This window comes from Balaenoptera acutorostrata, chromosome 4 (genome assembly GCF_949987535.1).
Source record: "Balaenoptera acutorostrata chromosome 4, mBalAcu1.1, whole genome shotgun sequence".
NCBI classification, from domain to species: domain Eukaryota; kingdom Metazoa; phylum Chordata; class Mammalia; order Artiodactyla; family Balaenopteridae; genus Balaenoptera; species Balaenoptera acutorostrata.
Genome location: NC_080067.1, coordinates 67822266 through 67835055, shown reverse-complemented (window position 1 = coordinate 67835055; position 12790 = coordinate 67822266). Strand labels below are relative to the sequence as shown.

The 12790-nt window shown below is 59.0% G+C and overlaps 1 protein-coding gene across 15 annotated transcripts; it reads right to left on the bottom strand.

Annotated features, from left to right (window-relative positions):
• Positions 1-3106: 3106 nt before the first annotated feature.
• On the bottom strand, positions 3107-12499 carry CHRD (chordin). 15 transcript variants are annotated; one of them, XM_057545507.1, is made up of 23 exons: positions 11960-12499; positions 11624-11727; positions 11016-11145; positions 10734-10877; positions 10553-10652; positions 10342-10429; positions 9842-9983; positions 9586-9726; positions 9419-9501; positions 9195-9342; positions 8930-9036; positions 8686-8805; positions 7885-8041; positions 7318-7538; positions 6766-6879; positions 6170-6442; positions 5998-6091; positions 5825-5881; positions 5446-5549; positions 4871-4973; positions 4180-4334; positions 3915-4017; positions 3368-3566 (listed from the first exon to the last, which is right to left on the bottom strand). In XM_057545507.1, the coding sequence occupies exons 1-23, from the start codon at positions 12105-12107 to the stop codon at positions 3511-3513; spliced, it is 2892 nt and encodes a 963-aa protein (XP_057401490.1). In that variant the 5' UTR covers positions 12108-12499; the 3' UTR covers positions 3368-3510. The 15 variants fall into 15 exon arrangements, 11 of the variants coding, with proteins under 11 accessions (XP_057401487.1, XP_057401488.1, XP_057401489.1 ...); XM_057545508.1 differs by having other exon boundaries at positions 3368-3563; XM_057545509.1 differs by having other exon boundaries at positions 10749-10877.
• Positions 12500-12790: the final 291 nt, after the last annotated feature.

The following is a 12790-nucleotide window of genomic DNA, read 5'->3' as shown; positions in this document are numbered from 1 at the left end:
CAGCTATGCAGAATCTCAGGCCCACCCTAGACCTTCTGAATCAGAGTCTGCATTGAAACAAGACTCCCAGATAACACATATGCACATCAAAGTTTGAAAAGCACTGATCTGTATCACAACAATGGAAACAACTTAAACTTGGATCTTGGACAACCCTGTTCTTAAGAGACATTCTTATACAGAAGAGGTAAGTAACAGGGAGTCTCTGGGGAGGGGACCTGGTTGGCCAATGGGATAGGGATGGAAGGAAGAAACTATTCCCTAGGAATCATTTTGTGCCTTTTGCATGCAATTAGTAGCTATTGATAAGTAATTAAATTGATTACTTGTGAAATGAATTGTACATAATAATAGGCCCTCTGCTGTTTCTCCACGGGATGTTTTTCCCCGGCCTTCCTTCTCTGTAGCCTCGTGTCTTGCTGCTTACTATCTGCCACCCCAACTCTCCCTCCAGACCCGTATAAAGAATATGTGTCTGCTGCTACCCACTTAGAAGGCAGAAAGGACTACAGAAGGTTGGGTTTTAAAGAACAAGTTCATTGCTTTTTTTTTAGATTCACATAAGGGAGAATAAAACAGAAATGAAGGAAGCTGAAAACTTCACATTCTAACAAACGTGGATAAAAATAACAGATGCGGTGTGGATGCTCTGCTCTCTCTCACATAACACACTTCAGACGTGTGCGCGCATGCATGTATACAGACGCCAATGCTCCCAAAAAGCACCCAAAAAAGACACAAACTTGCCTCTGCTTTCCTGTCATCTTCCCTCATCTCCCCTCAGAGTGGGGGCTGGTCAGGACCCCAGGACTCCATGGTAAGCACCAGGGCCACCAGGGCCACCAGGAAGAGTGACAGCAACAACAGGCAGGTTCATGAGGTCCACCAGCTACTTGGCAGTTGTCGCCCTAGTACCCGGACAGCAGCCTCACCGCCCCCTGCCTGGAGAAGGACTCAGTGGGATCCCTGTTGCAACTCTCCTCCCACTGGCACCTGCTACCTCCACCTGTCCCCCATCTTGTCCCACTGCACAAATGGAGAGTGAGAGACTCTCTGTCCCCACAGTAGGGCCAGGGACTCAGCCAGGCATGGGGGACTCCAAAAGAGGAGGAAAAGGCGTGGCGTCTCACAAGAAGGCTGTGTCTCAGCCCAGGATCCAGCCCAGCCAAGGTAAGTGGACAAGAAGAGACGTGAATGACTCCTCCCAAGGGACAGCTGGGGCTCTGGCCCACCAGGAGACAACCCCACCAGACGACGTCTACTGCCCCCAGACGATGGGACAACTCGCAGGCCTGCCCAACACCCATCAGCTGAGGAGCTCGGACCCCGCTGGTGGGCTCCGGTCAATTTGCTGAAAATCAAATCACTGAATATCAACTTGCCAAGTTCCCTGATTTGGTGAGGATTTTTTCAGACTTTCTGGGGGTTTGGCTCCCCTGCCACTTTAAATGCAAAGGATCAGATTTCCCTTAAATGTAATCTCCTGCTTTCCTTATTTGTGCAGATTTACATATGTTCCAGCTCCTGAGTTGATCATACAAGTACCCTCAACTGGGTCAAGGAAGGCATCACAGCCCCTTCACAAGTGGGAACAGAGGTGCTACAGGGGCAGGACCCAGAGTGGGGCTCCAGCTGGGCAAAGGAAAACTCAGAAAAATACTCAATGATTTCTTAATAGTGGTTATCTAGGGGTTGGAATTCCTTCTTTCTAACAGGTGAGTTTTTCTTTCTTTCTCACACATTTGTGTATTACCGTAATTATTCACAGTGATTTACTTTTATGATGAGCAGAAATAATTCTGGCAGCTCCCTTTGTTCATGAGCTCATATATCAAGGCCAAAACAATGTTATAAGGGCGACTCCATTCTCAGACCTCCATGATCATTCCACGATCCCTAAGAATTTTTCCACTTTTGTCATTTGCAACAATGTCTCTCCAGTATTCCAGAATTTGCTCTATGTTTTTTCCTTCACTCATCCTCTTTGACTACCTAAAATCTGATGAGCTAAAATGTGCCCCTTCCAGCATGCCTGGTGAACTCCCTCCTTGTCCCAATTGTGTTACTTTATGAAATTACCCCCTCCTATCCCTTTTGTTGCATCAGAGGTGTCACACTTTTGTTTCTCTATCTCCCATTATTTTCATAAAAGAGTAAGGGTAAAATGCAATGAAACAGTTGTCCGGAAACTTATTTTGAAAGCAACGAACTCTTGTTTAGAATGCAAACTCTTGTTTAGGCTTTCCCACAAGTTGAGAAGCTGACGTGCGTTTTAGAGTGGCGGACCCTGGACTCCCCACTCCCAGTAAGCACCTGGGCCGCCTCTCTCCAGCCCCCATTTCTCCCTCAGCCCCGAGGAGGCATCTTCTGCAGTCTGTAGTCATAAATTACTCAAATACCCGCCTGGACACGGACTTGGCCCAAAGTGAACTGGCAGCTGCCAGCAGCGCCACCATGCGATGGCTCCGAGTGGCTGTTCATCGTGTGACATACCCCAAATCCCATGTGGCATATAAAAGATGGCCAAGGGAAGTCACTGGAGAATGCTGAAAGGTGACTCTCAAGTAAAAAGTGGCAAAGTGGAGGGCTGCATGTGAGGGAGTTTTCTCTTCAAAACCCAGGTGTATCAGAACCACCCCCATCTCTCCTCTGACCGGAGCCCCTGTTTTTACCTTCCGTCTCCTTCTGCCGGAGAAGCTCGGAAGCCCCGTCAAACTCTCTGCAAAGTAGAAGGCCTGACTGACCCCGGGGTAACAGATCAAATTTGAAATCCTACCAGCAACAGTTGTGAGACACTATAATACTCAGCAAAAATGCCAGCCCGGGCAGGTCACTGGAAACTAGTGTCCAAATCCTGCTTCAGGTTGCCTGAGTTCTTGAAGCTCTATTCCACGTCAAAGACGGCCCAAGCCCCTCTGCGGAATCCAGGCGTGCCAACCCCCTGCTGTGCCATCCGGTCCCCTTCCCCGGGGCTCTTCCCGCTCCCCAAGGGTCAGAGGGAAGCCCCAGGAGCCAGCGGCCCTCTCTCTCCCTGCCTACCCTCAGACCCTTCTCCACTGGGGCTCACTCAGGCCCCTGGTCACAAAGAAACAACCACTAGCCCAAAGACCGGAAAAAAAAGTTTTAATAAATACAAAAATCTCCAATAATGACTCTGCTCAGCTCAGGGGCAGCAGGAGTGAAGTGGGGGGACCCTTGGTGCTGAGTGAGGATAAATTAAAAATCCCAACAAGCCAGTGACATTATGTACAGAAGGAAAGGGGTTGGGCTTCCAAGGCAGAGGCGAGAGGGTGACAAGGCCGAAGCTGGAGTGGACATGGCATTGGTCGGCCCTGGCTACCCCCCCCCCTTGTGGAGTTGTGGTTCCCAGAGGTAGTGGGGGAGGGAGAAGAGGCAGAAAAGAGGGGCCAAAGGCACTGGAGTTCCCGCAGGAGAATGCGGGGTCCTCGGCGCCCCTCCTCCCCCAGCCCAGGCCCCATCCTCTTGGTCACGCGGCCTTCTGGCTGCTCCCTAGGAGCCTTCAGCTTCTTTCTCCAGCTCTGGGACTGTCCTGGTGTCTGCAACTGCTGGAGACAGAGGGCGTGAACTTTAGAAGAGGAGTGAGGGAGTGGGGTGGCAGGGAGGGCACAGCAGAGCTCCTCTGTTCTGGTCCCAGAAAGGTCAGAATTTTTTAAGCAAGTCAGCACACACCAGTTGCATGACTTTAGCCTAGTTGCCCGATTCCTCTGAGCGTCAGAAATCTCATTCCTAAAGAAAAGGTAATCGAGAACAAGTCCACAAGTTTGCTGTGACGGGGGGACGGGGTGGCACCTGTGCTGCAGTGGGCGCTATTCCCGCCACGTGGCAGGGGCTCCCTTCCCTCCCCAGGCGTCCCACAGGCAGCCGGGAGCTGCTGCCCCAGACCCCTCACTTACACCGCCGCCGGGGTGTGCAGTGGGAGCAGCAGCGGCTCTCCTTCCCTGGGCCGCAGGACAGTGGCAGTGAACAGTCATCCCGCTCACAGTGGGGCACCCCTGCCTGGTGCAGGACAGACCAGATCCTGAGGGTCCCTGAGGTGCTGGGGCACAGCGGCCTTCAGCCTCTTGGGGGAAGCCCGCCCCCAGGAGCCTGCCCTCCCTGGGAAGTTGCCCTCCCCCAGGCCAGGTCCCCAGTGCCCGCCTCACACAAGCCCTCACTTACCCCACATCTGCAGGTGATGCAGCTCATCTCCCCAAAGGGGGGCACCGAAGGGTGCCAGCTCTGGCTCTCCGGGAACCACTGCCCTGCAAAACGGCAGCCCCGGGGCCCATCAGCCTGCATGGGGTCCCCCAGCTGGGGGTGGGCCCCTGACCCCACTGTTGGCAGGGAGAGAAGGAGGGAAGGAGGAAGAGGTCAGTAGATGTGAGCTCTGTGAGGGCCATCCAGGTTTTATTTGTCACCCAGCAGTTTCTGGCACTTAGTAGGTGATAAATTTGGATGGATGGATGGATGGATGGATGGATGGATGGATGGATGGATGGATGGAAGGATGGAAGGATGGAAGGATGGATGGATGGATGGATGGGTGGGTGGATGGATGGATGGGTGGATGGGTGGATGGATGGGTGGATGGGTGGGTGGGTGGATGGGTGGATGGGTGGATGGGTGGATGGATGGGACAGGAACTGGATCCCATCACAGCCCACTAACACATGCACATTCTTTCCAGCGCGTGTAGATCCCTGGCTCCAGGCTAGGCACAGAGCAATGCTGGGTAAATACTGAATTAGCTGAGACATCCCTTCCATCCACCCTCACTAGGCATCCCCTCACCATGCATCCCCCCCCCGACCCAGCACAAGGACAAAAAGCCTTATCTGCCCCAAGAAGCCTCAGTGCCCACCCCCCTCACCTGGACACTGTTTGCAGCAGTCAGTGGGGTTGGCACGGACAGGCTGGGCACAGGCCAGCCGGGGACACTGCACCTTCTCACAGTGCACCTCTCCAGTGCCCCCCTGTAGGGATCCATTGAGTGAGGGGTATCAGGAAAAAGGAGGAGCACATAAGCCTCCTGCTTCCTCCCTCTCCTTTCCCATACCTCAAAAGTAATACATCCATGGCATTTTACTCAGAGGCCCTGGGCTGGGGCTTTTTATGTACCTGAACTCAAATCCTCATTGTGGCCCTGCAAGGTAGGTGCTACCACATCTGCTTATGGGAGAGGAAAGTGAGACTCAGGGACGCACAGAAAGTGCCCAGGGTTACATGGAGCTAGTCAGCTGGCAGAGCCAGAGTTCACACCCAAATCAGCCCGTGCCCTTTTCCTATATGTAGGAAGCCAGCTCTCAGAGCCCAGGGAACTCTTCTCATGTTATTTTGATCCCTGAGCCCTCCTCACCAAGACTGGGCTTTCCTCTCCTAGCAGCCCCCTCCCCAGCTCTGCAGACTCGCTGGGTTCCAGCACCAGAGAAGACTGGGCGGCCATACCTTGCAGGTGCAGACAGCGCACTTAATTAAGCCAAATGGGGGCACGACAGGGTGCCACCGGGTGCCCGCTGCCCGCCAGCTCCGGTCGCCATCAAAATAGCAGCCTGGTGGGGGACAGTGCCCAGCTGCCATTAGCACTGAGTTCATTGGCTGGGCCCACAACCAAGGATTGAGCCTCAGGCCAACCCCACAGTAGTCTAACCCCAGGGCCCATTTGTGGGCCAGTGAATCTGATGAAGCCTATCAGGTGTCACTTGTAACCTGTGCCCCTCAGCCTCCCTCCGCCCCCATATACACTCTCCCCCTCCCATCCCCCCCGCCCCGTCCCACCCAACAGCTCCTCTGGATTCCCTACCCCTCCACGCCCACTTCTGCTCACCCTCTCCAGGGTCCCTGTTCTTCGGCAGCCCCGGCAGGTCTCTGACATCTTGCTTCTCTGTGGATCCAAAGAAGTAGTGAAAGCAGACGGTGACCCCCTCCTTCCCTCCCCAGAGGCCTCACCCCCACGCGGTGGACCCTCCATTACCCTCTCTGCTCCTGCAGGGCACTCACCCAGGCACACAGGGCAGCACTGGTCCGGCGCCTGCACCGGGCTTGGGCAGCTGGGTGGTGGGCACACCATGGGGTCACAGATCACCGTGCGTCTCTACAGGGAGAGGTTGGGGGTTGACTGCGATCCTGCCCCAGAACCCAGGCCCCAGTGTGCCCTTCCAGGGCCTCCTACCTGGCAGGTGCAGAGCGAGCAGAGCGGGTCATAGTTAGGAGCCCAGCGAGCCCCATGGGGGCGCTGCTGCCCCTCGAAGAAGCAGGTGTTGGGGTCTCGGAGCCGCCCGGGGCCACCAGGTTTGGCTGGCGCTGGGGTGTCTGGGCCCAGCACAGCGGGCAGCGCAGCCGCCTCGGCCACCACTGCATCCAGAGCCCCGGGCACCCGCACTTCTTCGGCCCCTGCCGCCGCCAGGCGCAGGCCGCCCGCCTCGCACTGGTTGGTGATGTGCACCTGCGAGGAGAGGCAGGTTGAGGCAGCGCCCGGGCTCCCCCTTGCGTCTCCACCAGCAGCGGCCAGTCAGCCCAAGACACCCTGAGCGCCCCTGCACCCCAGGAGGATGCTATTATCCACAGCAAGCATCCCAGCTGCCAAGGACAGATGGTCAGCTACTAGCCTCATTAAGTACCTCGTCTGGCTTCATCCTCCCGACCAACCAGGAGGGAGTGTGTGTGATTCTACCAGCCCCGGGGTTCAGAGAAAGCAAGGGACTGACTAAGGCACACAGTGCTAGCCCAACCCTGGACCACCCCCTCCGGCCCACACTGCCTGCCTACCTGCCCTTGCAGCTCCCCTTGGGGGCTACCCTTGGTGGTGATCAGCAAGGAGGCAGAGCCCTGTGCCAGGTGCCGCAGCAGCTCAGGCTCCAGATCCTTCACCACGCCCTGGGCCTGTGAGTAGACAGAATCAGGGACGGGAACAAGGCACTCTAGGGCTGAGCCTACCACTCCCAATTCGCGGGTAAGGACACTGAGGCCCAGGGAGATTAAGTAAGGCCTCCAGGATAGCAAAGCCCAGCAGCAATGGTGTAGAGCTCAGAAGCCAGGTCTCTCTGGCCCCGATTCCATGGCAACCCACCCCACGTCGGGGGCTTGGTCCATCCCACATACCCCTCTGGAGGTTCAGGATATTACATACTATCCAAGAGATCCCACCAGAGTAGGATGCAGGAGAGAGGATGGATAATAAAAGGCTGAGTCAGATTCATACCCAGGTCTGTCTGACTCCTGAGGCTGCCTGCTCTCTGCTTCTCCTGCCAAAGGCCCACACAGCCTTTCATGCGAGAAAGTAGATCTTTTCCAAACTGCCTCCCACCATCACGTCCTCACCTCTGGGCCATAGAATCCCTTCAGCAGCCGCCGGGGCCCTGGCATCCCAGGAGGCCCGAGGAGGTGGGCAGTGATGGTGCCCTGTTCTGAGCCACCAAGCCCAGCCAGCAGCACTTCATAGTGCAGGTGACAGTGGGTATCCAGGGAGAGCCAGGCATGCCCTGCTGCCTGGCTCTGCACGGGGGGCAACACCAGGGCTCCTGCCAGGGGCACAGGTAGTGCTGGATCCAGACAGAGGAGAGGTGACAGATGAGAAGGTGGCCTAGAGCAGCGACTCAATCCCGGCATTCCCCGTCTCCCCCAACACGGACTCCACAAGCTGCCAGGCACTGTCCACAGGCCCAGGGCTGGGGCAGCAGCAAGTGAGAGCCCTGCACCGTGTGTGGTAACAGGGAGGGTCTCCCGGCAGGGCCACCCTATACATCCCCACCTTCTCCAGATGCCACCTGGAGCTCAGGCACAGAGAAAGACAGCACGCCAGGCTCTGGCCCTCTGGCACCATCCCTCACATGCTTGAGCCACAGGTTAGAGGACACCAAAGGGCAGGCAGACCCCTGGAGCACTCACTATCATGGCGGGCGCTGTGCCCACTGTAGGGCAGGGCAGCCACGTGCCCCCGCAGCTCTCCATCTGGGAAGTCCTTGGTGCCCACGTTCAGGAACAGCTCATTCTGCAGCAGCATATGAGCCCCCCGGGCACCCAGCCCAGGGCAGACACCCACAGCCTGGGGGGCAGGGAAGGGTGAGCCCCAGCTGTAGCCTGCCAGGTCCCAGATGAACCCCTCCTCAGCTTTCACACAAGCCCGAGATTCTGAACCCTTTCCATGTTTTGTGCCCCCACTAAACCTATACACACTTCCACACACCAGTAACACTGGATAAGAACCTGGCAGGCCCAGGTTCAAGTCCCTTCCCTGCCACTTCCTACCTATGCACCCATCTTGAGGAGTTACTTAATCTCTCTGATCCTTCACTTTGCCATCTATTAAATGAGTACTGTGAGGGCCGAAAATAACAGAAGCAAGACAACCAGTACAGTTTGTGACACATAGAAAGGGTCAATAAATGGCAGCCACTGCTATCACGTTTACTGTTATATGATCTGCTGCACTGGTCTCCCTGTGTAACTCCTTCCACTTGACATGAGCTTCCGGAAGACAGGGGCCACATCTGATTTTCTTTGTACTGCAGTCTTTAGCCTGAGGCTCACTAAAAATGTGTCCAGTGAATCAATGCATCAGTGAGAGAGCCTGTGAGTGAGTGAACGATGCGGAACATCCCTGCTCATCCAACATGGCTTCCCACAGCCCCCCGCACTGTCAGCTCTGGTGCCTGGGACCTGCAGCTCTGCTCTGCCTGAAGCACTCACCATGTATCCTCCCAGCTGGAGTCCAGCCATGTGGCACAGGACAGTGTGCTGGTTCCTCCGCTGAGGCTTGGTCTCCAGCGTCATGGCCACCACCTCACTGCCTGTACCTACCACCTGTACCTGGAGGGCAGGGTCAGGGAGGGCAAATTGGAGTAGCAGAGAAGGCCTGGGCCCTGAACCATTGCAGGCCAAAGCCCCGCCCTGCCCTGCTGCCCTCCCACCTCCTCCATCCCCCAACTCTTACTTGGTAGATCAGGGAGCCGTTTCCTAGCAGTGTAAGGCTGGCTGAGCCGGCTGCACCTGTCTGAACGGGGATCAGGGCATCGGCCCCACAAAGGACACTTTGCAGAACTGCAGAGGGGCAAGACAGGTGGAGGCAGGCTTGCTGCATGGCCATTCACACCCCCAGCCCCCAGGATCCCCTCCTATACCCCCCGGCCCCTCCTCTGGCACTTCTCTGTGCCTCTCAGTTGTGTGTGCCTGGGGTGCCAGGCTTCGCCCTGCCTCACCATCACAGCTCTGCCTGGCAGCAATGTGTCCACTGATGCGCAGCCCTGGCCCACTTGCCCTCTCCAGGGCCATCTGCAGCTCCCCCAGCACCAGCCAGTCCATCTCCTGGGATGTCAGGTTGGGCAGCACTTCAGCAAAGCCCGGCTCCTGAGGGCAGAGCAGGGTATGGTGGGCACAGCAAGAGGCCAGAGCCCGTGGCAGTAACAGCCAGACCCTTGCTCACCTGGGCTGAGGCATTGGCCTGGAGCTCTCGTAGTAGCTTCCCCTGGTGTAGAATCTGGAGCCGCAAGGGAACCTGGGCTGGTCCTGCAACAGCCGCACATGTGGATACCTCTGAAACATAGGTGATCTCCCTACCCTCCTCACATGTGCTGCCCCCATCCCACTTACCCCCACTCCTGGCTTCCAGCAGCCCACGGAAGAGCAGCAAAAAATGCAAGGAGTCCTCTGTGTCACTGAGCGTGAGGAGGGCAATGCCCCCTATGCCCTGCTGTGGGGGGCCTTCCAGGGTCAGGATGGCACTGAAGGTCTCTGTGGGAGAAAGGACCATGAGAGCCCACCAGAAAGTCCCCTCCTCAGCCCACTCCATTCCTGGGGGTAGAGAAGACTCCAAACTTCATGTCCAGGAGCTGTTTGCTCCCCTCACCTGCGGCCAGGGCCCGATGCCGGATGAGAGGCCCCCAGACCTCCCCTGAAGGGTGACTGGGTGTCACGAGTGCCACATGCAGCTGTTCTGCCCTAAGGAGCCGCAGAGACAACCGAGGCACTGCTCGCCACACACCACAGACCTGGAGCAGAGAGACAAGACGACTCTGCTCAGAATGCAGGACAGGCCTGCTGAGAGGCCCATGTCTGGTGAGGAAGGAATATGGGAAGCTGCCCCCAGGCCCTCCTAGGAAGTTTGAGAAGGGGCCCTGGAGCCAGATGCCAGGGTCCAAATCCTGGCTCCACCACTTACTAGCTGTGTGACCTTGAGCAAGTCACATTCTGCTACTGAGCCTCAGTTCCCTCATCTGTAAAATGGGCGTCATAATGTCAGTGCCTTTCTCCCACTGGGCTGTTGTGAGGACCCAAGCAGGTAATGCAGAACATGCTCTCAGCACAGCGCCCAGACTGGATAAGCACTCATAAACGGCATCATCTCACCAGGCCATCTTGGGTAGGGGCTGCAGGGTGTTCAAACAGGATGCTGCCAGTGGAGTCTGAGAAGCGGATTCGGGTAGGGCGGTCCAGCCTGGAAATGAGAGTCCCCTGAGCACGGACTCTGAGCCTAGGCCAGAAGCAGCCCCTCCAGCCTCTCCCAATTCTCCCTCCCTGGCCCCCAGCTGACCCCTCCTCCCTCCTTCCCCTTTCTCACCGCCGGTAGGAGATGGAGAACCGCAGACTAGAGCGCAGCAGTGACACTCGGGCCCGTGCCACCGCTTGTGACCTTGGCCCTGTCAGCAGCGCCACGAAGTCTGTGAGGGAAGGAAGATATCCCTAGTACCGTCACCCGCTGCTGCAGCCCGGCCCCAACCATGACCCCAGTCCTCACTTACCCAGCCCCTGCCTACCCGTGTGGCCGTCTCCACGCCCCCGATCCTCAGCTCCCGGCTCCCCGCGGTCGCTGTAGCTTCGGTGCTCTGGGTCCCGCGGATACTCGAAGGCCAGGCCCGTCGGCTGCTTTTCCAGACCGCTGCGCTCTGCACCGGGGGTGGGGGACGCGGGTTTCAGCTGGGCACGAGGAGGGCCAGTTGGCCGCTCCATTCGCTCCATCCGCGTGGCCCAGGACCAAGCATCGCGGCCCTGCTGCCCTCCTCTCACCGCGGAGCGGGCCTTACCCTGGGGGCAGGTCTGGCAGCAGTGTCCAGGCAGCTGGCGCGGCTGCCCGCAGGCCAGGGTTGGGCACTCAGGTTTGATGTTCTTGCAGCTGACCCTGCCCGCGCCCCTTGCGCGGCGACCCCACTGAGGCTGCTCGCAGAGAAGACGGGAAAACCGAGTGAGGGTAAGACGCCGTTGGTGAGACTCAAAGGCGAGCCGGGAGGAGGCACGGGACCAGGGCAAGGTCGTCCCACGGGGTGAGACTGCTCTGTTACATACAAGCTGCATAACTCTAGACAAGTTACTTAACCTCTCTGGGCCGTAGGGTCCCTATCTGAAAAATGGGAGTAATGATAGTATCTATCTAGCATGGTTGTACTAGGAGTTAAGCGAGAGACAGACGAAATGGAGTTGGCAAAGAGCCTGCCACACAGTGGGTGATCAATAATAGGCAACACCTGAGACTTGAAGGGGGCGCTTCCTCCCCGCTTCCTCCGTCAGAAAAATATCCCAAATATCTGCAGACTGACTTCTCTTTCTTCGGCAACTCCGAGTCCCTCCGACGTCCCAAGACCCTAGCGGTCCCCGACCCGCGAGGGCCCCGGCCACGGCCATTGGGTCCACTCACCGCCTCGCAGGCACACAACACGCAGCGCATCACCCCGAAGGGCTCCCCCAGGTCCGGGTGCCACGTCTCGTCCAAGGCATAGACCTTCCCGCCGAAGGAGCAGCCTGCGGGGACGGACTTGGCTGGAGGCAGCTGTCCCCCTCCTGCTGTGTGCCCGCCCCGGGCGCTGCCGGCCGGGCCCTGGGTCCCCGGGCGCGACGCGCCTCGCGGCCCCCGCCCACCCCTCCGGGCCGCCCGCCGCACCGAGCCACCTGCGCCCGGCGCCCCCTCCGGGCGGGCGCAGACTTGCCCCGAGTAGGACTCCCAGCCCGCGCCTCCCCCGGGTCGTCCACCTACCTGCTGCTCCCCGAATGGGCAGCGGCTCCTTCTCGGGCCGGATGGGCAGCGCTGGGTGCTCGGGGCCGGCGCCGCGGGCCGGCCGGGAGCAGAGCAGCAGCAGCCCGAGGAGCAGCAGCGGGGCCGGCGGGGCCGGGAGGCTCGGCATGACGCGAACGGGACAGCTGGGGAGGTGGGAGGGAGGAGGGAGCTGGAGAGGGAGGAGGGAGGTGGGAGGAGGGCCGGGCCGGGGGCGGTACGGCGGGAGGGGGCCGGGGCCAGGGCCCGAGCTGTGCGGCTAGGGGCTCGTCGGGCGGCCGCGGAGTCGGCGCCGCGCCGGGCGGGGCGGGAGGAGCGGCCGGGAGGAGCGCGGGCGGGCGGGCGGGCGGCCGCTGACCCGGGCCGTACGCGGCTCTAGTGCCCCGGGCGACGGCTCTGGCCCGTTTTATGCCCCGCGCCCGGCGCCCCGGCCGGGGGCCTCCTCCTCAGCAAACGGGGCGGCGGCGGCGGCTCGGCGAGGGGCCGGGCTGAGCCCGGGGGGTCCGGCCCAGCAGCAGCGGCCCGGATCGCGAATGGGGGAGGGGAGGGAGGGGCTGGAACCGGGCAGGGGAGGAGGGAGGGGCTGTAGGCGAAGGGGGAGGGGAGGGGGAGGGGAGGAACCAGGGGGCGCAAAGAGGGGAGGAGAGGCGGGTCTGGAGCACCCCCTCCCAAGCTGGACCAGGAGGTGCGTGTCCGGCCCAGGATGGGAGCCCCAGACCAGGGAGGGGCAGAGACTGCCCGAGGCCTGGGCCGGCCACTGGGCTAGGACTGGGTTCCTGCAGGAAGGATGAAGAATTGTCTTTAAGGATGACT

Excerpts from the sequence above, each read along its gene's own strand:
- CHRD (XM_057545504.1), bottom strand. The coding sequence starts at position 12,107 with ATGCCGAGCCTCCCGGCCCCGCCGGCCCCGCTGCTGCTCCTCGGGCTG. Across the intron at positions 11,728-11,959 it reads GCCCATTCGGGGAGCAGCAG|GCTGCTCCTTCGGCGGGAAG; the intron begins GTAGGTGGACGA and ends CCGTCCCCGCAG. Across the intron at positions 9,343-9,418 it reads AGGCCAATGCCTCAGCCCAG|GAGCCGGGCTTTGCTGAAGT; the intron begins GTGAGCAAGGGT and ends CTCTGCCCTCAG.